The sequence below is a fragment of the Pelmatolapia mariae genome, linkage group LG10_11 (assembly GCF_036321145.2).
Source record: "Pelmatolapia mariae isolate MD_Pm_ZW linkage group LG10_11, Pm_UMD_F_2, whole genome shotgun sequence".
Classification (NCBI taxonomy): Eukaryota; Metazoa; Chordata; class Actinopteri; order Cichliformes; family Cichlidae; genus Pelmatolapia; species Pelmatolapia mariae.
In genome coordinates this window covers 61,023,876-61,051,259 of record NC_086236.1, presented here as the reverse complement: position 1 = coordinate 61,051,259, position 27,384 = coordinate 61,023,876, and the positions used below count along the sequence as shown (strand labels likewise).

The 27,384-nt window shown below is 42.5% G+C and overlaps 1 protein-coding gene across 4 annotated transcripts in view; it reads right to left on the bottom strand.

The window, feature by feature from the left end:
- The window catches only part of cicb (capicua transcriptional repressor b), a 38,212-nt gene extending 19,686 nt beyond the window's left edge, over positions 1 to 18,526 (bottom strand). For 2 of the 4 annotated variants that reach the window (XM_063485711.1, XM_063485714.1), the window contains exons 1-2: positions 18,316 to 18,526; positions 8,013 to 11,966 (exon numbers count right to left, since the gene is read on the bottom strand). In XM_063485711.1, the coding sequence (XP_063341781.1) occupies positions 8,013 to 11,838 (3,826 nt within the window). In that variant the 5' untranslated portion in view covers positions 11,839 to 11,966; positions 18,316 to 18,526. The other 2 variants (XM_063485712.1, XM_063485713.1) reach the window with 2 other exon arrangements.
- Between the last annotated feature and the right edge of the window lie 8,858 nt (positions 18,527 to 27,384).

The following is a 27,384-nucleotide window of genomic DNA, read 5'->3' as shown; positions in this document are numbered from 1 at the left end:
ACTTTTAGTCTTTCGTCACATCTGAAAAGCACAACTTGTTTGACGAGGATTTTATGGACACATTTATTTAGAATCAGAGTGTCTACATGACCAAATCAACTGTTTCTGTAAAGTATTGCTTGTATTATAATACCTACCCCTGGGGCACACGTCCAATATAATAATCTTTAAAAACACTAGAAATTACATAGAAAAACTAACAAAAACCGAACTAAAACTAAGCAGTAAAAACTAAACTGAAACAAGCAAAACCACTTTGGAAACTAACTGAAACTGACCTGAATTCAAAACATTCAGAATGAAACAGAAATAAAATGTAATTGGAAAATACAAAACTTTAATCACTCTAGTGCCCCTATGCATAAAGAGGAAATAATTTCTAACACCTGAAACAAAAAACCAAAAAAAAGAAGAAGAACTGTTGTGGTGTGCTCCATTCTGGCATAATGTAAAAGTATGGGGTGACTGTGTGTTCTTTTAAGCCTGGGGTGTTTTAGACAGGATTAAACTGATTGGAATTAGAGACACAGACTAAGAGACTAAAGCTTATCAACTGCACTGCACTCTCAACAAGTCAATCAAGCAAACATGGTGTGTTAAGGAGGGGATGCTGGACAGCTTGGCTCAGAGAATGAAAAGGAAAAAAGAGTGAAAGAGGGTTAGGGGTGGAGATGAAAGATTGCTGTGGCTGTTCAGTGGTTGCAACCCTGGGTAAACATAACTGGTAATGAACTGCATCTGACCAATTATTCAGAGCGGAATAATGGGTTTTTCCTTTATCCTGGTCTGAGTACGGCACAATTCCAGTTCACTTAGTGTTGTAATAATACTGCACATGTATTTGCACAAAAGTAGATTAACGGTTTCTGGCCGTCATACCTTTTTCAGAGCAAAAGATGTGCAGATAAGAAAATCAGTTGATCGCGTGCACAAGAAGCTGCATATGCAAGGGAGGCGAAATCAACACGGTGGGAAACCACAGAATTTTAGCACTTAGTCACATAAAACAAGAGATAAGTGGTGCAGACTGGTAAGACTAAGATAGAAGGTGTGAAGACAAACAGTAAAAGAGAAATTCCCCTAAAGCTTGGCTTCACCATCTCTCCCTGCTGCTGTGCTGGTGGTGCAGTATCTGTGTAGGTGTTCAGCAGCTTTCATGTGCTGTCTCTTCTCACAGACATCATGCTTTTCATGTGCATATGTGTGCATGCCTTTACCCCCCAATTACATCTGTCAAACGCCTCGTGACATCACACGAGAAACTTTTCCTCCTCCTCCTCGTCTTTACCTACACTGGCACTGTGCAGGCGGAGCACCGCCTTCGCTCCTTCTTCCCATCCCATCTCTCTCATCCCTTAATTCATCTTCCACCCCTGTCCTCTGTCTCTCCCTCCCACAACCCACCATTTTGCTCCGTCCAATTATAACTCGATCCACCAGTCTTTTGCAGTTACCATGGCAACAGCTATGTTGGGCACAGGTTCTCCATGTCGCCCGCGGTCACAACTCTACTACTGACCATCACCACCTATTGCATTAAAATAAACCAATCGCTGTTATGTGGCATACGGATACCAGGAGGGACGGCTCTGTGGGGGCTTTATTAAGATGCTCGATTCGCTCCTCATTTTGTTCCAGTTTCATTGAAAGTTAAAAAAAACAAAAACAAACTGTGACTACAGATTATGTTCAGTGATGAAAAAAGACAACTCCATCGCTGATTACTTTGATGAATGACACACATTAGGGAATTGAATAGAATCAATGCAAAAGGCTCTCCAAGACTCATTAACACTGCTACCAACATCAAATGATGAGCAGCAGGAAAAATATGTGAAACACGAAGTTAAGACCCAGATCCCTCCATCAACTGAGTGAGGGAACTTGTAATGTATGTGTCTGACCATCTGGGGGCACTACTAGCCTGCAGATAAATGGCAAACAAACCAGAAAGCAAGTGCATAGACTGTGGAAGTAGAGATGCAAAGGGAAAGGAGAGGAGGAGAGTGGGATGAAGGACAGAGAAGAAATTGTGAAGGAAAATACAAACTCGCTGTAAACTTTGTCATATGAGGAGCACCTGAAAAGAATAATCAATGTGGGTTTGACAGAAACCTTAAAGAAGCAGTAACAAATCTCAATATTGCTCTAACTTTACATGCACACATTCAAAGTCTTGGAGCCACCTCAGACTACAAAATCCCAGTGCACCAATGCATTTTGAGAATCTCCCCAAAGTCCATCAGGAAACAGGATTATGATTGCACATGACTTTTGTGGTAAGTCTTGAGGGCTTCACATTTGCTTTGGTGCCAGTCTAGATGGGCTGCGTGATCCAGATGTGGTTGTTGCCATGGCCAGGGAGGATATGCAGGGCTTTAAGCGTTACGTAAAGCAGGGACGGGAGGGAGTGGGGATGTTATTCCCGGGTATCCGTATCCGGGTAGACCAGGATGAAGAGAGCGAAGTGTAAAAGGAGGGGAAGCGAAGCCACTGCAATGCGATGGAGCAAAGGGTTAAAAAAAAAAGTCTCATAATTGTTTAGAAAGAAAAATCAAAAATGAGATAGAGGAAGGCGGGCGAACGTCAAAAAGATGCATCGAAGTGCAGAACAGCAGTGCGAAAAAGTATATTCACGTGTTCTTAAGGGAGTGTGACATGTTTACTCCATGTTGCACAAACTGCGTGTGCATGTGACACCGAGACAAAGAATTATGAAGATTTGGTAAAAATGCTGAGGAATAATGACATATAAATAATATTTAAATATAAATCTAATAATTAAAGGTGTTCTTTAAGAAAACGTTCATGCTTACAATGATTCTGCACAGAGAGGTAGTTTCACTACATGGTCGTATAGAGAAGAAAGGAACTAGTGATCTGGACACAAGAGAACAAATACACAAAACCCCCCGCCATAAACATCTTCTTCACCGACTTCAGAGCTGAACTGATGAAAGTCGTCACTAAAGAAGGCTACACTAACTTTCATTAAATATAAAAAGTCACATATTTTCTGCTGATTTTAAGACAACTTTAAAAATTACAGACAGCAGCAGAAGATGAGGAAGCAGCTGCTGCTATTTAGACCAGGGGTGTCAAACATACTGCCCAGGTATATGTACTGGCTCAGCAAAGGGTCCGATCCGGCCCACTGGATAGTCTTGCAAAGTGTGCAAATTGCAGTTAAGTTAATTATTCCAGTTTTTTAATAAAACACACTGTTTTTCCTTTTGTGGCGATGCCAGCAATACATATGCAGGAGTGAAAATGTCTGGAAAATCAAGATATTTCTAGAAGTAAATCATAAAGACATAAAATCCTATTGTGTTTTTTGTGATTAGTAAATTTTAACTGACTCTATATGGACTATATTTTTGGAAAAATCACTAATACATTCTTTCTGTTCATATATTCTGCAACTAGATCACTGAATAAATGACAAGAAAAAATACTTTACGTAGTCTGCCATATTTAAATTGCAGTGGGGTAAAGGGTGTCTTTCACGGCTTGGATGAACATATTCTGAGAGCATTTCTTTACACCTAGGGAACAATATGGAGGGCTTTATTTTCATAGTTTATTATGCAGTGGTTTTACTGGTCTGGCACACTTGAGATAAGATTAGTCTGTATGTGGCCCATAAAATAAAAAGAGTTTTACACGCCTGAATTAAAGGAAACCCCCTCCGATTATCCTGGATTGTTTCCATTTTCTGAGAATGTTGACTAAAGATGCCCAAGATGTAATAAAGAAGGAGCCGTTAGTAACATGTGAGAGAGTAAAAACATGTGAGCCTGCTGAAGTTCTTCCTCTCTCAGAGAAAAGGGACACAAGCACACGTGCCACACACACACACACACACACACACACACACACACACACACACACACACACACAGAAAAAAGGGGGGACTGCCTTTTCTATTTGTGAATATTCTGTGTTATGTACAAGCTACATCAGTGTGATGTTTGCTTTGTTGCCATGGCAACAGACATTTGGCGCTCACACATCATATCCGGTACCCAGTGATTGACACTCTGTTACTCTGTCTCATAGATGTGCGCACACACAGACACACTGCATGTAACACACATGTGACACCGTTTAAAAAAAAAGGAGAAGAAGAAGGCGGCTCTTGTCCTTTACCTTTTCAGACCGTTTGTTTAATAGCTTTTTGTTGTTGTTTTTTTATTTTATGTTGCAGGAAGTTACAGGGGTGCTTAAAAAGACACGACAATGTAAAGCCTCATTAGCACCTCATAGATGGTGAAACACACACACATACACACACACACACACACGCACACACAGGGAACATATGCAGCTTCGTCTTAAAAAGTACATCACAGTGTCAGCTTACCCGAGGCAGGGCGTTGCTGTGTTATTTCAGAGTGAATTAATGAAAACACAACCTACCGATGCGTGTGTGCAGGATTATACTGCAGGGAAGACAGGACTGATTACCAATAAATTAATTGCATGTATTGTCCCTTTGATCTTTTCTATTTTTACACACTAACTATACACTTGAGTAAATGATCTAAGGGATGCTAGATTAGATTGATTAGGACTGAACTAAAATGCTGTGAAAAACCTGATACTTAAGCTGCCGCTACAATTAAATAATATCAAAAGTTTTTTTAATCTTCTGGAGCTTTTAACATATTATTTTCTTTTAATTGCCTAAAACATTTCAGGGCGTGAAACAGGTGTAACATGTTGTCACTGCTGAGTTGGTAACCCATCTATGAGAATTTCGATAAGGATGAGGATTTCGGTGAGGATGTTTCCGCCGCCTTATTAACAGGTGTGAGTATGGTTTGGTATAAATACAAGCTAATTTATAACAATACTGATACTCCACATCATTGCTAATACTATCACCCAAATACACACATACTTATCATGCTAATATACTAGAAGCTGAAAAGTGTCAACATTATTTTTTTTCAAAGGGTTTAGAGTGCCTGTTAGCGTTTGTGAAACAATTCCCCATGACTCCAGAACAGGAAAATTATCCGACACCTTTTTAATAATAACAAATTCACAAAACAATATTTAAAATTATCTGAAAAACTCCACCAACTGCTCGTATTCTCCAAGCTGATGAGAATACACTAACACCTACATGTACTTGCAAATTATAAACACGCAAAACGTGTGATTGCGCGCGCACGCACACACATAAACGCGCACCTTTTTTCCCTGTTGTATTTCACACTCTCCTACGGCCATATGCAAAAGCTCACACACCCTTTCTGACTCTACAGAAAACATCCTCGCGCGCACACAGCCGAGTGTGCGTGCACTCACACAAAGAGAGCCTATTCATTCATCCGGCGTCCCTTCAGCTGCAAAAAAGGGGATCTGAGGACGAACCGTACACTCAAAATGACAGCGCTCCCTTCCCTGTCCACTTCTCTGTCACACTCCTGAAGGTCTGAACAGTGGTGAGGGCAAGAGGCCCCGGTGAAGTGAATTACACTTACTGATAGTACGTGTCCATATATAACAGAACGGAAAAGTAGGCTTTTAGTTTCAACAGCTGATGAATAATGCTTTCTCATACACGTACACACACACACGTACTCCATAATACTCCATAATATTCCCACACAACATACTGAAACTTACAGAGTATATCCTACACACATTAGAGTCGAGCCACCTCAGTACTCCTGTCCAAAAAAGCTGCTCGCACTTTGTTTCGCTATACTGTTACATGAGTCACTGTTAAACAAACAAGTGCATGGACATACACACAGCAAGAGCTAGTGGAAATAGTTTGTAGTGAGTTAGAATAACAGCTGCTGGGGTCAGGAAGTCAACATCACACGTGCACTTATAATAAGCACAATGGTTAGAGTTTTTCATAAAAATAAACAGGAGAAACAATTAGACAAATCATGCATTTCAGTTGCGCTTTTTTTTAAAAAAAGCTCTGCCGTCTTTACTGAGGCCTCCTTCATTCTCATTCTCTTTTTTTAAAACACTAAATAAAAGACAAGTTGGGGGAAAGAGTCTATAACTGGCCTACATACTGCTCATCGAGCCCACATGCTCCATACCCGCTTTTAATTGTTAATGTCGTGTGCAGCTTGTGACAACATTTATTTCTCCCCGTTCTTTTGTATACCTTTTTAATCAAACAAATCAGTGCTGTTGTGCTGTATCCTGGCTTTTGCGAGGTATAACTTAAAGTTTCTGTCTGTGACTGGGAATATAACACATACTTTCTGGTACGAACCACACTAATCCTGTATGACATACAGTTTATTCCTTATAGACTTCACAAGAACAGCGAACCATGAGTCCATGAGCTTCTTTTGCATTTTTCTAACATTAGCACACAGAAATTATTTTTGCCCTATTCGCATTTGCAAGCAAAATCCAAACCAAGAACAATTTAAATATTGCTTTTGCTAATTTCCCTATTCTCATAACAATGTCTGTGTGCAACATGCAATTATCATACAGCATGTAAAACGCGCTAGAAAATACACCAAACTCCCTTTGCTTAGAGTTACCACAAAGGATCAGAGTTCATTACCTGCACTGAGTGCTGACTAGTGATTTTAGTGACCGTAGTGAATTTATAGTCATCAGCAGTGACTCCTGGAACAAGTCTAGTCCTGACCTGGTGTTTCACATGTGCTCGCTCCAGAGCTTACACGGATCATGTGACCAGCTTTAGCACTTAGTTTAGTGTTACCAGCAGAAGTCAGGATGGTGGACAGACAAATCGAGATAGCCATATGGGACAACAGCATGATGGCTAACAGGAGCTCCTTTCACTGGGCAACAGCACACCCAGGTCGTGGCACATCCATGTGAATCTAACCCTCTAATGCACCATGGCAGTCATCTGCTCTCAGATTATGAGAGTGGGACGTTATGATATAAACCCAAAAAACATTATGCAGCATTGTTCAAAAGAAATATGATCGATTTATGGATGATTGTTCAGATGAACGAAATAGAAAAAATAGATTATATATGCATATACATATATATCGTACATATACAGGAAGAGACACATACAAAATACAAAGCTATTTCCTTTCAATTTACTATTAGAATTGACAGACGAATGTAATTTTGGAATTACAGATTTTAAATAAATGTATCTCAATCAGTGTGTGTGTGTGTGTGTGTGTGAGAGAGAGAGAGAGAGAGAGAGTGTGTGTGTTTGCAGCAGTTTCAGCTGAATTCTAGATAATGCAAAAAAAAATTCTATCATCACTTTTCACAAGATTTAGCTTCACAATCACTGCAAGTCTCATTTTCTGTGTGAAATAATTATTGGGTTCTGGTTGCAAAATGCTGGTTCAACGTCAGTATACAGCACATCTCTGTCCATTCACAGCTGACACGTTTTCTGTGTGTGTGTCAGCAACTGATGCTACAGAATCACACAGATTAAAAAGAATACCTTTTAAAGAGTGAGAGAATTAGAAAAAAACCCTTAATTTTTAAGGATAATTTTACTGAAAATGTGTAAACAAATTTAAACTAAATGGTGCTAATCGTGCATTGAGAGTTCATCACAATACTAGGGTTGCAAGAAAAAAATCATACTAAGGTTGTTAAGTAAAATAAAATTATAGGATACTATTTTGTTAATTTTCTTACTGTAAATACAGAGAAGGAATTATATGAATCAAGCTGGAATAAAGTTTAACTCAAGTGATTTGTATTTAGAAAACCACAACATATGCTTTAAAGAAAGTCTAAACTCTTAACCTTTGAATTTTGAAATATGCAGAAAGTATAAAACAACATTTTTCAGTTTATTGTCACTGAATAATAATCTATAAATCTGTATCTTTATGATTGACTTGAACTTAAATGATAATATTAACATATTTAATCCACATATCTCTTCTCCTCCTATTGTTGAAATAACTGCACATTGTGCAGTTTATGTCTCTTTCCCTTACTTTCTTTCCCTTCCTTTTCCTTATTCCCTCACACACAAAATACACCCACACATCTGCGCCAATTCTCACCTGTGCCTGGACGTCCCATGATGATGTCCTTGCGTGGGACGGGGTGAAGACTTTCCGCTGGCAGGATCAGGGGCAGCAGAGCTGTGGGGGAAGGGTGACAGGGAACTGGCTGCTGGACCTCACCACCAAACCCTGCGCCCCTGTTCTCTTCTCGTTCCCCACAGCTGTCCGTGCTACTTGGAGCAGGAACTGTGACGGTTGTGCTGACGGTAACTGACAGGGCCTGCAGCGCAGTAGCAGGGGTGTCAGCGGTGGGCAGGGAGGAAGGTGTTGGGGACACGAGCACCAGAGTTTGGGCTGGGCTCCGTAAGAGGACGGTGCCATTAGGTACTGCGGCTGCAGCAGCGTTAATTGGGACAGGAACCTGGAGGCCAGAAACTGGCTGAGGAGTCAGGTGGGTTTGGGTGATGTCTTTAGACAAAGTGTTTTCCTTCCCTCCCTCATTTCCAACACCACCTACTCCTCCTCCTCCTCTTCCCAGGGGACACTCTGTAAATTTTGCCAGTGGGACTTCGGGATTCCTCACAATGACAGGAGAGTCCCGCAAGGCCTGTTGGGAAACAGGGACCACACGACGAGGCCCTCCGTCAGTAGTGAGAGGAGAAGGAGGAGTTGGGGACACCAGAAGAGGAGGAGGGGAGACAGCAGTGGAAGAAGGGGGCCTGCTGGAGGAGGGAGTGGTCACTCCTCTGGGTCGGGAGAAGGTGGGAGTGTGTGTGCGGGAATGCAAAGCTGGCGTTTGGGGTGACAGCACTCTGAAAGAGCTGTTATGGTCGCCCGGCTCCAGCTCTGTTTTGGGTGTGTAATCATGGTGATGTGAGGGCAGGGGTGGTGGAGGAGGTGCATCCGGCTTTCGCTTACTGGGGCTCATGGGGACTGTAAACGTAAGGTTACTCTGTAAGGTGGGCTGGACGCCTGAAGTGTGTCTCTCCCTTTCTCCTCCAGCTGTGGATGATGCCTTACTGCCCCCTCCCCCTCCTCCCCCCGTGCCACTGGGCTGTCTGTGCCTCCGATGTTGCAGGACCGGGGATGCCGTAATCGGGGAGAAGTTTGCCGGCCTGAAACCGAACAGTGGAGAGGGCGAGGGAGAGGGGGCAGGGGAAAAGGGTGACTGGTTGGAGATGGGAGAAAAGGAGGGGGTGCCAGAGCGGGAGCTTCCTAATGACACCAGCATGGTGGCAGCCTCACACTCATCAAAGTCAAACCGTGACGACAGGTCATGAGGGAGGAGGGAGGGGAGGACCAGTCGGGGTCTGGAGTCTCCTCTGCTGCTGGCCTCACTGCTCTCTCTTGATGTGTCGTCCCACTCAAACTCACTGCTTGCTCTTCCCCGGAGGTCAGAAGGGGTGACTGTCCCTGAGCTGCTGCCTCCTCCTCCTCCCCTCTCTGCACCTGCAGCCTCCATCTCTTTGGTCCTCATGGACAGGTGTCTAGAGCAGTATCCTCGGCGCTGAGACTCCTTCATACAACCCTCCCTGGAGCACAGCCTCCTCCACTGCTTACCATTGAACTTCTTACGGATACCATTAGGTGTGCAGACAACATCACCCTTTTTGTATTTCTGCTGAGCCAATGAAAGGGGTGTCCTGGAGCGTGAGGAGGTAGAGGAGGACCCCCCACCAGAAGTAGGAGTAAGGGTCTGAGTAGGAGTGGTTTTGGATGGAGGTAGGTTTAAAGTGGTGTTGTTCATTTCAGACCCCAGTAAGGCTGGGGATGGAGTTGGCTGAGGACTAGCTACAGTGGAGAGGTGTGGAGGTCCCAAGCTTCTCACCACAGAGAGGTGGGGGGAGGAGGGAGGATAGCCGCTGGACTTGGAGAGGATGCTGTTGTGCTGAGAGGTTGCCGGATTTGTCTTATGACTAACGGTGTGGCCCATGTTAAAACGAGACACCTCAACATCTTCTTCTGGTGTGTTTGGCTCTTTCTGTCTTTCTCGATCACAGTAATTATCGCTGCATCCGTGACCTGTGCTGGTAACGGCACTAGAAGTCCCAGTGGAGGAATGTGTGGGTGGATGTACAGTTCCATAGTTATGTCCTCCTATGACCCCGCCATGTGAAAAACCATGACCCAGCCTTACTCCACCTCCCAACACTCCCATTCCAATACTCAGCTGGCAAACCTCTCTCTCGACCTCCATCTCTTCCCGCCGCTGTCTCTCTTCCCGTTCCCTCTCCCGCTCTCTCTCCTTTGCTCTCCCACCATCTAAATGTGAGACCTCCCAAGGAGGAGTGAGTAATCTCAGGCTCTGTCGGGACACCCACACAGCCTGGCTGCTTGTGCTCCTTTTCTCTTTCTCCTCTATTGCCCCTCCACCCAGAGTTTCTTTTTTTTCACTCAGGAGCACCTGGTAAGGAAATGAGACACCAGGGTGTGGGTCCACCTCAGTAACAATCCCCTCTCTGTACAACAGAGAATCCCCTTCCTCCCCGCCAAACGGCACACACACTTGGGTCCCAACAGCTACAGGTGTCATGCCAGGTGGGGGGGCATCTAAAATAAAATCCACAGTGCTCTCAGTCGCTAACGACGTCATTGTACTTCCACTATGAAATGGATATTTTACAAGGGTCTCCTCTCCTTGGAGCTGAACTTCGACAGTACCCCCACACACCCTACGCACCACCCCTGGTCTAAAAACATGTGACGGGGGGCGTGAGTGTCCACTATTCGCAGCCTCACCACCGCTTGTGACACAGCGAGCCAGGACTCTCTGGTTCTTCATGCCTTTGGCCAGAGCTTCAGCTAGCCCCTCTGACAGATTGGGCTCTTTAGGGTGTGAGTTGTGTAGAGGAGCTGGGATGTGGTAGTTCTTCTGATGAAGACTTGGTCCTGATGCTTCCATCACATCCTGGTCAGCTGAGTGCTCACTAGCTGTATCCGTGGAGGAGGAGCGCACAGAGTTCGGGGCCCCCTCAGGCTCATTTTCCCCAGACTGGGACGCTTTTTCCTGGGAATCTGCTGTCCTGAGGGTTTTATCCTCCATGGAGACAAAATGGTTTGCTTCTGTAGCTTTACTGTCCACAGTTAGCACTGATGGCTGATTACCTGAGCAACTGTTACTTATGCTATTACTGCTATTGATAAAAGTAGTATGGCTCCCAGCACAACTGTTACTGCTCATGTTATTAATACCACTTGTAGCGTTACTATTAGTACTACTGTTAGTGCTTTTATTAATGCTATTACTAACACTGTTACTAGTCTTGAAATGGTTATTGGGACTATTAACACTATCACTAACTTTGCTGTTGATATTGCAGTAACTGTTATTTACGAGAGCAGGGCTGGAGGTAGGAATGGTAGATGTAGCACTTGCACTGTTGGCAAAGTGCTCATATGTGTATTTTTTTTTGGGTACACGAGCCTTAAACGTGGCTGTTTTCCTACTAGAAACTGAGCCTAAACTGGGGCTGTGACTGGTGGCTATAGAGGGTCTAGCTGTGGTGAGTGGCGCTGGGGCAGAGGTAGGAAATGCTACAGAATCAGCGGGCATAGTACTGTTTCCATTTGTGCCCGCTATCTTCTCCTTTTCTGTCTTTTCTTCTGCTTGCTTTCCACCATTCTCAGCTGACTCCACAGGTTTCCTCAGTTCAGTAGGCTCCTCCCTCATGGGGGTATTGCTATTTGTGATTGGTTCCTTGTCAGAGTTGGGTTGGCCGTGTTTGCGTTTGGAAGGGGTGCTTTGTGTGGTTTTGACAAGAGTCTCCCTCTTGACTCTTCTGGGGTCCTTTTCTTGGGGAGGCTGAGAGCCCCCTCTCCTCCTCCCCCCTCTGCCTCTAGTTAACGGGGGAGAACGCCCTCTGTGTTTCTTTAATGGCCTCATCTTTTCTTCACTGTTCACCAAGTCCTGCAGATTGCGCGGCGTTTCCTTTTTTTTCTACTTCCAAAGCACTCCTTGTTTTCCGACACTTTTTCTTTTGCCCGTTTTTTCTGTTCCCTCTGTATTGGAATCTGAAAAGAAAAAAGAGGTGCAGAAGACAAGTGGTCATTTATTATATTCATAACCAAGAAGTGCTGAGAACAAAAATGACGATTAAGAGTATGTTGGCTATCACATTGGCTCAATATCTGAAGTCTGTTCACTCTCCTAGTTCATGCCTGATTCGAGATAAACTACATAAACAACAAGGACAAAAGTACTTAATCTTAATCTGGAATCAGGTGTTCCTGCTACCACAGGTGTATAAACTCAAAAAGATGGGCACTGTAACCGGTCAGCTCATGAAATTTCTTCCTCGTAGATAATTTGACATTAAATGTTAGGTGGTATTCTTGCAAAGGTACAGAGCAGGGTTGGCAAGTGCTGAGGTGCATTGTGTGTAAAAGTCGCCAACACTGTGCTGACTCGATTACAGCAAGGCTTTCAAAAAAAACTTAAAAATCAAGAAGTGCAGGACCGGCTGAAATGACACCAACGTGACGTCACTTTTGTGGTCCAGCTCTGTTTGCGAGGGCAACAACGTCGAGCATTAATGGGCCCTGATGTGTAGGCGTACTTTGGTCCATAAAGCGTACGTGTATAAACGAGAGTTTAAGGATGCACTGTTTTCTAAAACTGTGGGCCGATACCAAGGATTTAGATAATAGTTTGCATGGCAGCCGATAAAAATATTTGTCTTCTTTTTGTGTATTGTGTTTTTGATATTTATTACCTCAAAAAAGGAACAAAGGCATTTTAATTATAAATAAATAGCTGCTTATCATCATATTATCTTTGAACATTTATTCAACAGAATACAGATGTGAGCTCAGTGACACAACATCGGCCACTGACATCGGTAAATGTCATCTTTTTGCCGATACAGCGTTAGTTATTTTAGGACGACATATCACCACATTCCTGCAGTGTGTGCACTCAAAACACAAAATCTCGATTATAACATTAATGACAACATTTCAAAACAACTAAAATGAAGGACATGGTGGGTTTTGTTTTAAATATCAATAATCTCCTGTAGACTAATAATCAAAGCACTCCGAGGCAGTCTCTGTAAATGCCTTTACTCTCACAGGATGGGCATATTTAACCTAAAAAACTCCAGGATAAGACTTCATCAGGGGGTTTATATACACACATATATAAACTCGAAGGGCATCTCAAACAAAAACAGTCTGAATCCTACTCAAACACTCTTTTTATTCTTCTCAAGACCTTTTCATAGTTAGCTTATTACTAATGATACCAGCTGATTTAAACTGTGATGATTATGAGCGATCGCTGCCTAGGTAATCCTGGTCAAGCATGTCTGAGAGCTATGTTTAGTCTGGTTAGGTCTGAGTGAGCGTGATTTAAAAGAAAAGGTCAGCAAAGAAAGAAAGAAAGAAAAAAGAAGGAACGAGTCTTCAATGAGGCCTGCATCTCTTCAATTTTAAATGCACACACAAATGCACTCGAGTCGCACACAGATCTCTGCTATACTCGCTTCAGCTACTTCGACATGCGACAGGGCCGCTTTCTCACGACAAGTGTTACAGACTTGATGCCATGTGATCAACTTGGGAACGAGCATTTATTTATTTTTCCTGACTTCCATCGGGAGCTAGAAGCCTGGCAGTGGCCTGGGTGAGGTCACCCAACAACATGAAAGAGAGAAAGAGGCTGGAGCATGTGGCTCTTAGGATGTTTGCTCAGATAGGCTGTTCTTGTATAGTCACTGGGAATTTCCACCGTCATTCTAGCACTCGCTGGCCCCCTCTCTCTTTCTCTCTCCCCTCTCCCTCTTTCTCGATGTCTCAGTCTTTCACAGTCGTCTTTTGTCAATGTCATACTGATACTCACACACACACACACACACACACACACACACACACGCATGCACACATTTGTACAAAAAGACAATTTAATTGGAATAATCTGCCATGGCAAGATACGCCCAAAATGAGAGAAATTAAAAGGCTGGCACAGGATCAGGCACACTCACTGATGCAAGATTACAGGCTAAATACAATGGCACGCATGCCTGAATTCACACAAATAGATACAAACTTACACATACACATTCAGGCTTCCTGTGCTAGATGCTGGAAAAGTTTGTTACTCTCTCTCTCTCTCTCACACACACACACACACACACAAATAAGGTGACCTTTGTTGTTAACTATCTGTTTGCCAAAACAACACCCAATATGACACACACCAGTTCCACTTCCTGCAGCGCAGAAAAGCATCTCTTCCTGAATGACTAATAAACAACTTGAGTCTTTCACACATTCATCACTGACTCTGCATTTGGACCTCTGCCCTCGACACAAAACATTATTTATTGTACAAACAGGCTTTAATTTCCATTTACTCCACATTCTCGTAATTTTGTTGCATATCGATGGACAGAAGTGAAATAATCACATCTTGATAATTTCCTCTGTAAATGCTGATACTGACGTTGGCTATTTCACTGCAAGGGTGCCACGTGTGAAGGTTAACACATGGACTGTAACTGCGAGGCTTCCTGCAGATGCAGATTGAATACATCACTCTATTTATATCTTTGCATACTGTATTTACCATCAACTACAAAACTCTTCCTAAGTGTATGTAAAAGAAGTCGAGCACTGTTTATTTTATGCTTAAATGAAATGTTTCCAGACTTCTTCGATGTTTTCAGAGTAAAAGTATCCTGATCTTTGACAGCTTCAAAGGGAAATGAATGCACCTTATTTATCAAAAATACTGTGCACTACACACCAGAAACAAAACCTAATAAAAGGCGGTATAAGCAAACATATATTACTCACTCCCTAATTACTAAAAAGCTCTTTGTCGTTTTAAATTTTTCATCTACAAAACATTCATCCCAGAAAAAGAAAAAATCTCGGACTGCTGGAATGTTCCTTCTGTAAGTCCCAGGCCAAGTTTGCCCTTTATTAGACTAGACACTGACGCCTAGACTGGGAATGCTGGTCCAGTACAGATACTCTGGAGTACTGGAAAAGACAGGAAGGAGTCAGGGCCAAATGGCTGACTGACTAGTTGGGTAAATGACTCGAGAGGATCTGATCTTAGCTCAGAAAAATGCGTTTGGTCATGCTAATGGCCCTCCAAAATGCTTTAGGCTTTGGCTGATAAGACAATGGCAAGCATGTGTGTGTATTCACATTCTGTAACTTTTAAGGGACTCTACAGCTGAGCAGATTATGTGCAGTGAAGAGGAGTTTCAGCGTGGGACATAAGAGTTAGATATTTGGTGCAAGTTTGCAACGGGTGTATTTATTTATCATTGGGTTAAATTCTTCAAGCATGCTTGTACTCCACAAAATCTTATTTGAAATTTCCAGATGACACAAAAATGTTGCTAAAGACACCACAGATATGTTGAACTATGATTTTATTTGTAAAAAAAAATATACATTTATGCACGACGCATCTATAATTCCTGTGTTACCACATAAATAAATGAAAAAGAACGTTTCACATGTCCTAATCCCTTGCTGAAAGATCAAAAGCACCATACACACTGCGCGCTCAGCCGTGCACCCCCTAACCTGAAAATAACGGCAGACCTTTAACTCTTATTGTTTACCAGAGACGATCCACAATGCCAAAAAAAACATGTCCAGAAACTCAGAACATCCCCTCCTGGGTGTTGCTTTTCAACATGAATTGATAATCAAAAAATTAGGACCACAAAATATAATGCTGAATCTGGGTGAAGCGGAGAGAGAAGCTCGGTCATAATTTAGGTAATTCAAGAGGTCTCCACCTTCCAGCGTTAGAGCAGGTTAATAGCAGAATATGTGCTGGTCTGATCTAAAGCTGCTGTAAATCTTGAATAGACAGATAATCAGCGTCTCCACGGCGCTGGACTGGACTCCTCTTTAAACTGCAAAAAGCTGCTGTTTCTCCCAATAAACACACAGGAGCCCATAATGCACCCCTCCTCCTCCAAACTTTACGCACACACATTAAATGCTCTCTCAGGAATTCATCGTGCAGTCATGCATACCTTGTTAAAATCTCCCTTGGACCTATATATATTGTCACACAGTCATTGTGTCGTACAAGCACTCATCCACACTGACGTATGCAGGAGGGGGGAAAAAAACAACAACAATAAGGATAAATAGGTTTTTACAAAATGAATTTGGAGATGAAAATTCTTCACTTTTTTTTGCAAAGAGAAAATTTAGTGAACAGTTTACACATAGGTGCTACCGAGAACCCATTTCACACGCACACACACACACAAGGCATTTGTCGACATCATCTCAGTGTCAACACTACAAAATAAAATGAGTTGTACAGTGTTTATTACTGGAATATAAAACCCTAATAAACGTCTGCCTTGATGCCAGTTTATTTCAGTCAGTCGTAGAGAATTTAGCCTATGCCCCAACACAACGTGGCACAGAACGTGTGTGTATGTGACATGTGGCATTTGAGCTACTTACACTACACTAATGTCAGAGTTTATACAGCGGTCTTCAGGTTGAGTCCACCTTGTTCAGCACTGCGTTTGCACCGTATGTCAGTATGAGTGTACGTAGTTAGCAGGCGCGCGCACACACACACACATACACACACACACACACTGCAGCTCATCCCTCTCCTCAAAGCATTTTATGGGTGTCTGTACGGGCGCAGGGGCTGCAGTGACGGGGACATACGCGGGAGAAGGAGGAACGTGTGATGATGATAGTGAAGTGTGCCGTGGCCCTTAGTACACTTCAGCGTGTTAGGGCGCCTTTGCCCTTAACTGGGTCACCGGGGAGAACACAGTCTCACATGAAACAGCACCAAAAAAAATACATTAAAAAAAGAAAAGAAGATGAATCTCTCTGCTGCTACACACACTCATGCTGTGGTTTGTGAGCTCATGAGTGTGTGGGAAGTGATTTAACAGACAACTGACACAGAAAGAAAAATATGTTGTTAGGGTATTTTAAGTGTGTGTGTGCGTTATATACAGACGCATCCATTGTGAGGTAGCATGAATACCGGCAGCTGTTTAGCGGATGACATACCTGACTAATAAAGAAGAAACAACGAGAGCTGAAATTTGTGCATCCTGGCCCGTATTGATCAGCAAGGAAGGTTGGAGCATAGATCACAGGCGACTGTTCCTGTTTGGGACCAAATGACAGAACTGCCAATGCCATATCAATGGCCAACTGCTCAACAAGCTATACACCACCAGGGCCACACAAGTGCAACAATTAATAAAAAAAACAAAAGAGGAAATCTGAACCTAAAATGTAAAAAAAATTCCTGCCACTGAAAAAATACCTAAAGACAAAAATGACACAACTGTTAAAAACTGCCTAGTCAGAGATGTCAAGGTTGCATCGACACTGATTGCCAGATTGCTGTGCAAAAAAAGAAAAAAGTGTAGTGTTGGCGATGGAAGAGACGAGAAAACACGGTGTGCATTTTTTTATAGCTGATCTCTGAGAGTACTACACAATGTCAAAGGAGTATTATGACTCGAGACAGTCAGGCGGTCTGCCGTGCTGCACGGTCCTCGGTAACAAACACAAACAACCGGTTTCAAGTGACGCTTTATTGTCCCCTTATAGACGGGCCCAAGTCTTCCTTATACAGCGATGTTTGGCATGCAAATACTCACTACAACGCCTGGAGTGCACGTAACCACTCCGGGGGAGGCTTCCTTTTAATGGTGCTAGTCACTCTAATTAAAAAAAAAAACTTGGGAAAAAAATAAATGAAGCAGAATCTTTTTCGTCTTGGTGTTTCGCTCTAGTAAGCAGCTCAGTAACGTTAGTAGTAGTGGTGGTTGTAGTAGTGGTAGTACGCAAACGATAGCGGATACAGCACCCAAATAATGACACCGTGAGTCAGAGCGCAGGAAAACTGGGTGCAATTCGCTCTGTAGGTGTTATCCGTTTCCTCCTAAAGAGCGCTTTTTTAACACCGAGCGAGCCTGTTAGTAAACATTCGGGCTGCAGTGCCGCAAATAGGTGGGTTGTTTTTCTTTCTCGCTCTCTCTCTTTTTTTTTACTACGCTAGCGCTGCTCCACGCAAAACTCGTAAACTAAGGTCAAGGAAAAAGTACTCCACACTAACCTCGCCGTTTTAACGGAGCTGAAATGTTCCGTGGGTGTCCGTGGGACTGCGGTAAAAACATTTCAGAAAGTTTTTAGGCTGTTACACCCCCCCACACCCCTCCCCTTTCTCTCGATACTTCCTCGCGTTGTCACTCCATTTCTTCACACGGTAGCGGAACAACCGAACGACCGACCGTTGGCAGTTGGCTCTCGCGTCGTGGTAACTCGCAGCTCCTGAAAATGGAAAATTTAAGTCAGTTTAGCTTCACTGCCGTGTGCCAACTTAGTTTCAACTCACCCAAACAGAGCTTTTCACCACTGGCCAGAGAAAGATTTATGGTCTTATTTTGCCGATGAGGAGGCTCGCGTAACTCATGGTAACATCCCTCGGCTGTCGGCTGTGGTGGCTGTGCGGGCTGGACTCACTCTTTACTTTTCCTCCGCAAAACATGTCTTTCCCCCACAGAAACTCAAACAAGGATATAAAAAACTATCGCTCTTCTTTTCCACTACAGTCACAAAATGGTGAATGAACCACTAACAGCTGGGCTAGCCGACCAATGAGAGGTCGTTGACAGGTACAGTAGCCAGTCAGCATCGGCGCCAGAGATCAGTGGGTGTGGCGGCCTGTCAAAGTCCACTTGACGGACTGGGGGGACTAGCGAATAGTGAAGTGGATGCTGAGCTAGACCGGTGTCCTGTCCCAAACTTTACAGTATCCAATAAGAGGATTGGGAACCATAGGAACAGCATGTGGGCGGGTCGAGGGGAGGGATCAAATGACCCAGAGCCAATAGAAAGGCACAAATGCCCCCTCCCCTTCTGAAAAGGAGTATGTTTACCATAATTGACAGCACAAGTGCCATCCCCGAGCAGACGGTGATAATGCATCAACGGGTTGTGCTCATCCACAAACAGTGTGGTGCAGCGGGAAAGTAGCGCCTCAGCGCGGCTTTACTCCCGCTGTCGGTCCCACATCCAAAATGTGTTTTTCCCCCCTTTAATTATCATTATTATGTAATCGCTGCTCACAAAGAGTGAAAACGAAGGAGCACAGAAAACCAGTGCGCTGTTTTCAGGAAGTTAGTTTAGGAGCTGCTCAGATGTTTGTGTGGCGCAGCCGACGCAAACCGCTCTCCCCTTTTCTCTCAGCAACAGACGCTCACTTTCAGCGCCCTCAGCCAATCACAGCGCGGCTTCTGACGTCGGCACCCTCTCCGCCCTGCCCACTACTGTTAAAGTGAACGGGACTCGTACAGGCTGACGTCACTTCATCGGCAGTCTATTGGACAGGTGCGCGGCGTCTCGGGGCCAATGGTCGCGCGCGGCGGTGAAGTCATCACGAGTGTTGCCACCAGCTGGACTGTGGGGGCGTGGTCTGGCGTAAACTCGGCTAACCCCTTGTTTGCAACTTTGCAGGCAGTGGTGGTGGTAATGGTGATAGTGATGCTGCTGGTGGAGATGAACCTGTGCACCGAGCACTGAAAGATGTTTGAGATGATAGCACCTGCCATCACTTTGAAGCATGGCACATTCTCTGTGACCTTTGACCTCTGCACAGAGGAACGCAAATGCGGCTGCTTTGCAAAAGATATAGTGGCATAATAGTAAACATTACATAATCCTCTGCTCTGTGTGTGTGTGTGTAGTAAAGACCAGACTCACGCTTAGACAGACAGCCCGTGCGAGCTCACGGGGGCGGCGCCCCCTGCTGGTGAGAGCGGGTCCACACGCCAGCTCGGCGATGAGTGGAGATGTGTAGCCCTAAAAACACAAGAAAGCGCTGATTGGCTGAGCGGAGCTATATGCTTTTTATGAGTATGGCTACTGTGTGTTCGTGCGCGTGTGTGTAAAAAGAAAGACTGGAGGACGGGTAGAGATAGTTTAAATGTTGGTTCAGACTGACATCTAGTGGCGATAGTTTAACACTGCAAGTGATGGCACAATTTTAGCTATTATTATTACTATTATCTTCTTTCCCAAATTGGTGCTACAGGCCCCACGTGACTGAGTCAAGCGTGTGCTCGTGCATGCCTGATAGGCTTGCTTCAACCCCAGATCAAAGGTCACATCCTCTTCTTTTTTTCCTTTTACTTATGACATGTCTTGTGTTATTAAATTAAAAAAATAATTAATTAATTAAACACATTCCTTAGGTTTTTTTTAATGAGTCTGTTATTTCTGGAAATTAATTGAGTTTTTCAAAAATTGATTAACCATAATAAGCATGCTTTAAAGTATTGTGAAAAATAAATCCCAAAACTTCAATTTTTGTCCCCCCACTTTTCGAATGAGTATGAAATACTGTCTTAATTTTCAGCCCTCGTCTCCAAACAATCCAATGAACCAAGTAAACAACACTCTGGAAGTTATGAGTCATGTAAATGACTCATAAGCCTCATAAGGCAGAAAGCCAGTGACCTCCACACTAAGAAATCGATCGAATGACAAAGCTTCTCCTTTGCAACTTTTATATGTGTATATTTTTTATACTTTTATTATTTTTTTACTCTCATTATGTATTTCTGTCCACCATCCCAGGGGATGTTTGGCAGCCAGATCTGCAGCTGATAACCAGTAAAGATGGAAGAGCTTCACACAGCTTATTATGGCTTATATAATTATAATAACAAGTATGAATTATCTACATAAATACACATCATATAAAATTGTACTTACATTAGCTTTTATAAACTCACTCAATGTAAGGAAAATTAGCAGAGACACTCTTTTTAAATGACTTCAGACATTTTCAAGCTGTAGTTAGAGGGTACGCTGTTTCATACTGAGGAGCATGTAAAGTACTATTTTATAATCTTACATCAGGAGGTTTTCCTGTTTGTTTGTTTTTTGATTCCCCAGAAAAGCTTTAGACCAGCGCTTAAAGTAAAATCACCAGCTCCGAAAACACCAAGAACTTAGGATAAAAATGAAAGCTGATGATATTGACTACCGTGGCCTTGTCAAAGCCTTTTATCAAGTCAATAAAAAGAGGAGAGTGAAAGTGTGGTCATTCATCCACCCAAAACCCATTCTGAGCCAGGAAAAAGCACTGTATATGAATTAATAGAGAGGAAGGTAAAGTAAATAAGACGAGGGCAGCACAGATTGGAAACACATGAGCTTTTAAGCTGGCTGTGCCGTCCAATAACACAACGGCAGAACGTTTTTTTCACTGCACTGCAGATGTCTACATGCTGACCTGGACTACTGATGCCCTTCAAGGCTCCGCTGATTATAAAAGCAATGATGTTCAGAGGTTCATCTTTGACATATAAAGCTTCTAAGGGGCACATCTGCACCCTCCAGTGTTGCATACAGTTTGCCTGGAGTGACCCTGTGGAAGTGGTAATGGATCGAGCAGGCCACAAAGTCAGACCAAGTCAATTCACATCTGCTGATGGCTAAGCTGACACCCTTTACCAGCTGTTAACTCTCATTCAAATGCAGAGTTTCTGCACTCTGCATCACCTCCACCTTCACGTCCATCTCCAACCCTCGTCTCGTGTTGTTCCTGTCTGCTTTGTTTTGTGCCGAGCTCTCTGACTTTACATGTTCTGTACACCACTAGAGTGCATTTTACATTGAGGCAAAGTCTAAAAAAATGGAGAATATATATAAAAATGTCTGTAATAGCAGTTAATTCAACCCTTCTTTTATAAAGCCCCTGAATTAAAGGTCACCCACTAGTTCATTGCAGAACTGTTAACAACATGCCATGGTCTTCTTTGCTTGGTTGTTAAAGTACTTGCAATATGTACTCAGCCTTTTAACTTATCTCAGTCACTGAGTGGACCATGAACTCCTAAAGTTTGGCCCAGGTTGTGTCATGCAATAGGACAATGATCCCAAATAGAGCAGAATATCAATCTAGAATGAACTGTAAAGAAGAGTGGGACAGAATTTGCTGTCACAGTGGCTCCGTCGCCCTGATATCCCCTTGTTTTGTTTTCAGGGTGCTTTTCACCTCTTTTTCCCGCATGCAATCGTACCTTGTTAGCAAGTCCCCCTTGTGTTGAACTCCTCTTCTCCATAGGACCCTGACCTCTGACCCCTCACCCTTAACCCTCTCCCTGTGTGCTCATCACTTGGCTGTCAGTCAAACACCACAGACCCTCCTCTCCTGCTGGGCTCTGCTGTCAGACAACAGCAGGGGAAACACTGAGAGGGAAGAAAGAAGGAACATTAAGTGGAAAACTTTACTAGAGAGCAACAACTTGGTATACAAGTTGTATTTCTAAAATATTTGGTCCAAAACAGTAACTAGTTTATGGTTAACCAGTCCCATGTTGTCTGTTAAACAACACCAAACACATAGTTAGAATCACATCGCACAAATCTCTCGCCTCAGGGTTTAAAAGCAAGACACTCACATTAGCATAACCTCTGACCTGTGACCCTCACCTTGACCTTTCACCCACACATTCCTGCCCCATCAAACTCAGGACAGGAGATAAAGATAGAAATTTAAAAGGTTAAAAGCCTCTCAAACCAGCAGCTCTGCAGTCATGAGGACAGCAGGCTGCAATAAAAAATAACAATAAAACTCTGATATTATTATTCAGTAAAACTAAGTTTGGATTTATTCTACTATGAAGTTATGGACCCGGCTTCAACTGACAGTCAGACAATCCCAGCATGATGATGGAGTCTCTACAACAACACAGGCTGAGCCACGATAGCAGAGTTTAGCATTATTAGCCATGTTAGCGGCATGGCTTCAAGGATTTTCATACTCTTGGCTCTGTGTGATCAGCCCAGAGTATAAAATGCTTTTATGGTCATCTCAGGAAGACAGTTCCGCCCAATCCACCTAAGGTTAAAACCTTTTGTTAGTGAGGCCCGTCCAATCACAAAAAAGTTGTCTCAAACTGAACACAGACTTAACGGGAGAGAAATTGAAACAGCTTCTTTCAGACTGAGGATGAAGCAAAGGGCTGCCCCAAGTCTAAATATGGATTATTCTGAACTATGAATCATGCAAAGCTAGTCTATTTGAGTGCAACTGTTTTTTATTTCATCTGTATACAAACACACAATGATGTGAGACAGCTGGGTGATGACGGGCAGGTGAAGACAATCAAACAATGAAGAGGAAATAAAGCTTAACACATGGCACAAGACATGTCGCACTACCAAAGTAAAATAGCAAATAAACAACATCAAAGCAGAAACACGAGAATAAGATCAGAGGGAAGATGATGTGGAAAAGAAATGTATACCAGAGAGAACTTAAGAAATCGCCAAAGGTAACAATTCTACAAGAACTCACTAAAAATGTAGACGTACAAAGTACAAATCCAAAAGACAAACTCTATAGAGAATTTAAAGAAAGTTAGAGGGTGTCGAGGGTAGGTCAGAAGGTAGAGCTGATCATCTGCTAAATAAAAGGTTGGTGGTTCAGTCCAGCTGCTCCAGTCTGTATGCCGAAGTGTCATTGGGCAAGATAGTGAACCCCAAATTGTTCCTGTGGCATTCATGTGTGAATGTTACATATAAGCACTTAGGGATAGATAAAAGTGCTTATATGAATGTAAATAAGGCTCATAGTATAAAGTGCTTTGAGTGCTCAAGTAGAAAAGTGCTATATTAAAACCAATCCATTTAGCTAAGCTAGTTTTAGACTGGTAATTTTAATTGTGTGGGTTTATTAGGGCTACGGCAGTCTTGCAGAAGTTCATTGTCTGAAAAACATTTAAAAGTATAGATGCTGTCAGGTTAGCTGAAAACACAGTCTGACCCACAGTAAATCACTTAGTGCTACATCAATGAGGAAAGATTTTCATACATCTTTAATAAATTCACCTAACACCAAAGCATGGAAAATGGTCTCCACCACTAAAAAACATCAAAACAAATCAGCCGGGAAGAGCTAAGTAGAAATTTTGGGTTATTATCACCAAACAACTTGTTTACGGACTGAATTTTCAATTATAGCAATTAAAAATGTATATACATTTTATTATGGCCCTGCGACAGACTGGTGACCTGTCTAGGGTGTACCCCGCCTCTGGCACTATGACAGCTGGGATAGGATCCAGTCTCTCTCTCTCTCTCTCTCTCTCTCTCTCCCCCCCACCCTGAAAAGGATAAGCGGAAGGGAATGGATGCATATATAGTTTATTATTTAAAAAAATATTTAAAACATTTTAAAATATTATTTTCAGTGGCAGAAATGAGCTACAGGCAAACCATACAGGCAAACTCTCTTGTATTTTTTATTAGTTAGTTATTTTTAGTTAGTTACCTAGAGTGCAGATTTTACTTTTATTTCAGTTAACTAAAATGTTTTCACACACATAGTTTCTCTTTTTAATTTCGTTTCTAGTTAACTTTAATAAACTTGATTGATAAAATGCAACTTTTTCATTAACTTAACAGTCAGTTAACTTTCCTGTAGCACTGTGATGATACAAAAAAATTAGCATTTAGCTAAAATGTCAGCTAAAGGCAGAATGTAAGCTAATTTATATGCTGATAAAGCAGCTAGGTGGATTTCTTTTTTCAAAGTTAAGCGCTTTGGGGTCCTTAGGGACTAGTAAAGCGCTATACAAATACAGGCCATTTACCAAAGTAACCTGTAAACATGTTTTAATTTACCAAAGTAACCTGTAAACATGTTTTAATTCAGTGTGTGGCCCTTTACTTACTTTCTTAAAGTGATGCTGCCCACTCTGGTTAGCACCTACCTGGGGAACTGCTGACTAGCCTGACCTCTAAGCTCCATTTTGTTTTAGGCGCTATTTAGCATGTTAGCAATTAACATGCTAACCTGAGAATAGGGGTGGGCGATATAAACGATATACGATAGAAACGATATAGATTTGGCCAACGATAGAGATTTTGACTATATCGCTCTATCGCGATAGCGCATGTTGATGATGTCATCAAGCTGCGCCTGTTTTGGTAGAAAGTATCACAGCGGCTACAACCATTATCATCAGTTATGTTCTCCTGACTGAAGTTTGGCCCGTGTATAGCATCCTGCTATGCGATTGCATGTGTCCCTAACCACCAGAATCCCTCACGTTAACTTTTATTGAGTGGAAAAAAAGCTGCCGTTCATCCTCCAGCTTCACTGTGCTAATGTTATGCTAACATAGCTGTGTCGCTAGCAATCGCGTAGCACAACATTATATACCAGGTAGTCTTAACTTCGGTAACCCTGCAAACGCCACTGCTGTTTAGTTTTCTGTCTTCATTTATGTTGGAAGTGGTAGCAGAGCTGTACGTTTTAATTAGTTTCAAAAATCTCTCAGTCAGAACATGGTATGAAATGTTTAGGTATAAACTAGCGAGCTAACTTCCTGTTAACTTCTAACTCCGTTAAATTTAATAAATTCTGTTTTCACGGATGCATGGATGTTAAACTTAATTGTTACACCCGATAAAGCAGCAACGCTGATGATTTAATTAAAGATGAAAGAATTTAGACTGTTTTTAACTCTCAGTGTTCGTTTGACTTTGGGACCTGAAGGGGACGGAGTTTTGGACCCAGATTACTCCTCACTACGGCAGCCGTAATGCTCTGACAATCCATCAAGCAGTCCATCAGCAGGCTTACCAAAGTTGTACTAAAACATTTTTTAACAGATTTCTACAGCCAAAATCGGTTCAAGGTCAGTGAGCACAACCAGAATTCATACATAAGGCACACTCTCGATTTTTGAGAAAATTAAAGGATTTTAAGTGTGCCTTATAGTGTGGAAAATACGTTATACAGAAGAAAAGAATATATCGTGATATATATCGTTATCGCACATGCTTCAAATTATATCGCGATATAAATTTTAGGCCATATCGCCCAGCCCTACCTGAGAAGGCTAATATTGTAAACAGTAGCCACACCATAACATAAACTCATGCAGACAAGTTTCCACGTGAAATAATTAATGTGAATGATTCACTAAAGTCAGGAAGACAACTGAAAAAGACAACTTTGATGAAAGGGGGATGCACATATAAAAATATCACATTAAGTATTTGGAGGACTGGGAGAAAATTTCATATAATTATGTTAGGCAAAATTCAGTCAAAAATATGGTTTAAGGCTGTTATTATTAGTTAGGGTTTGTTCCTGGACCATAGCAACTTGGTGGATAAACATTAAACTGGAAGATCGATCCTGTGTGAGATGATAAAGTCTGGCCAGAGTTCTTCTTATTCTTATAATGGTGTACAACCAACTCATTGCTGGTGTTCCTTCAGTTCCTGCAGTCATGATGTCCTTTTTTAACTACTCTTGCTTTCTGATGACATGTTAGAAATGGGCGAGTCGTAGCTTGTTCTTATAATGCTTGTTCTTCGTTATTTGTCCTTCCGGTAACATTGTTGGTTGAGTTCTACCAAGACTAATTGGTTGGTCCTTCTTGGTATTGATAAAATCTGTCTCGAGCACCACTTGTTCATTTCTGCAACTACAAGTGACCACAGAGAAAATCAAACTGTGTGCAAGTCTTCTTTCCAATAACAGATAAATGTCTTATCCAGTCACTTTATCCAATTATATCATTATTGCCATACCGTTGTGTTTCTCCTATTGATTTACAGTGTTATTTAGACACTTTTAATAGTTTATTTGCACTGTTCATATTACTGCAGATAACTAACACTCAGGGATTAAAGTGAGCCGGGTGTGCTGGCCATTAATGTCAAATTAGTTCATTTGTCATGTCCTACAGTGACCGCATGGAGAAACCTGCTCAATAATAAGAAAATAATGACATCCCACAGCCACTCATACCCTCATTACATTGTTTTTTTTTCTCATCCCTGTGATGCTTCATAATGCAGATGGAAAGTTGCAGTTGCACACTTCAGCATCCAGCTAGCTATAAAGGAAGAGGAGGAAAAACAGAGCAGGTACATTCAAATGCAACTTTTCAAGCAGTTCCACAACTATCAGCAAACACACAAACTGTTTCTCGGTTATTGCATGGATATAAAAACATTTTCTCCCTCTGGATGTTTTACTCTAACATGATCTTCGCTGCTGCAGACATCTCCCAGATTTCCTTCAGATCCATGTTTCTCTCTCTCTTCTAATGTTCCTGGTTTTGCTAAAGCATTCTTACATAAGGGGCCCAGCGCCTTTGAATAGATTTGTACAACAAATTTGAGCACCCTTCACTTCGGGCCTTTAGGGAGGGAGTCTGTTACTGAAGGGATGGCAATGCTTTTTGTGTGCCCAGTGTCAGGAGAGGGCAGGTTTGTTCCTGTAGCTTAAAGAAGGAGGCAGCTCATGATGTCTAATAATATCTGATAAACGGTGCACTCAGACTCTGTGAGGTTAGGGATTTAGGGAGGTCATGGCAGTTCACAGTGGCATTAAACCCACAGATAAAACCAGCTTGAGATAAAGGAAACG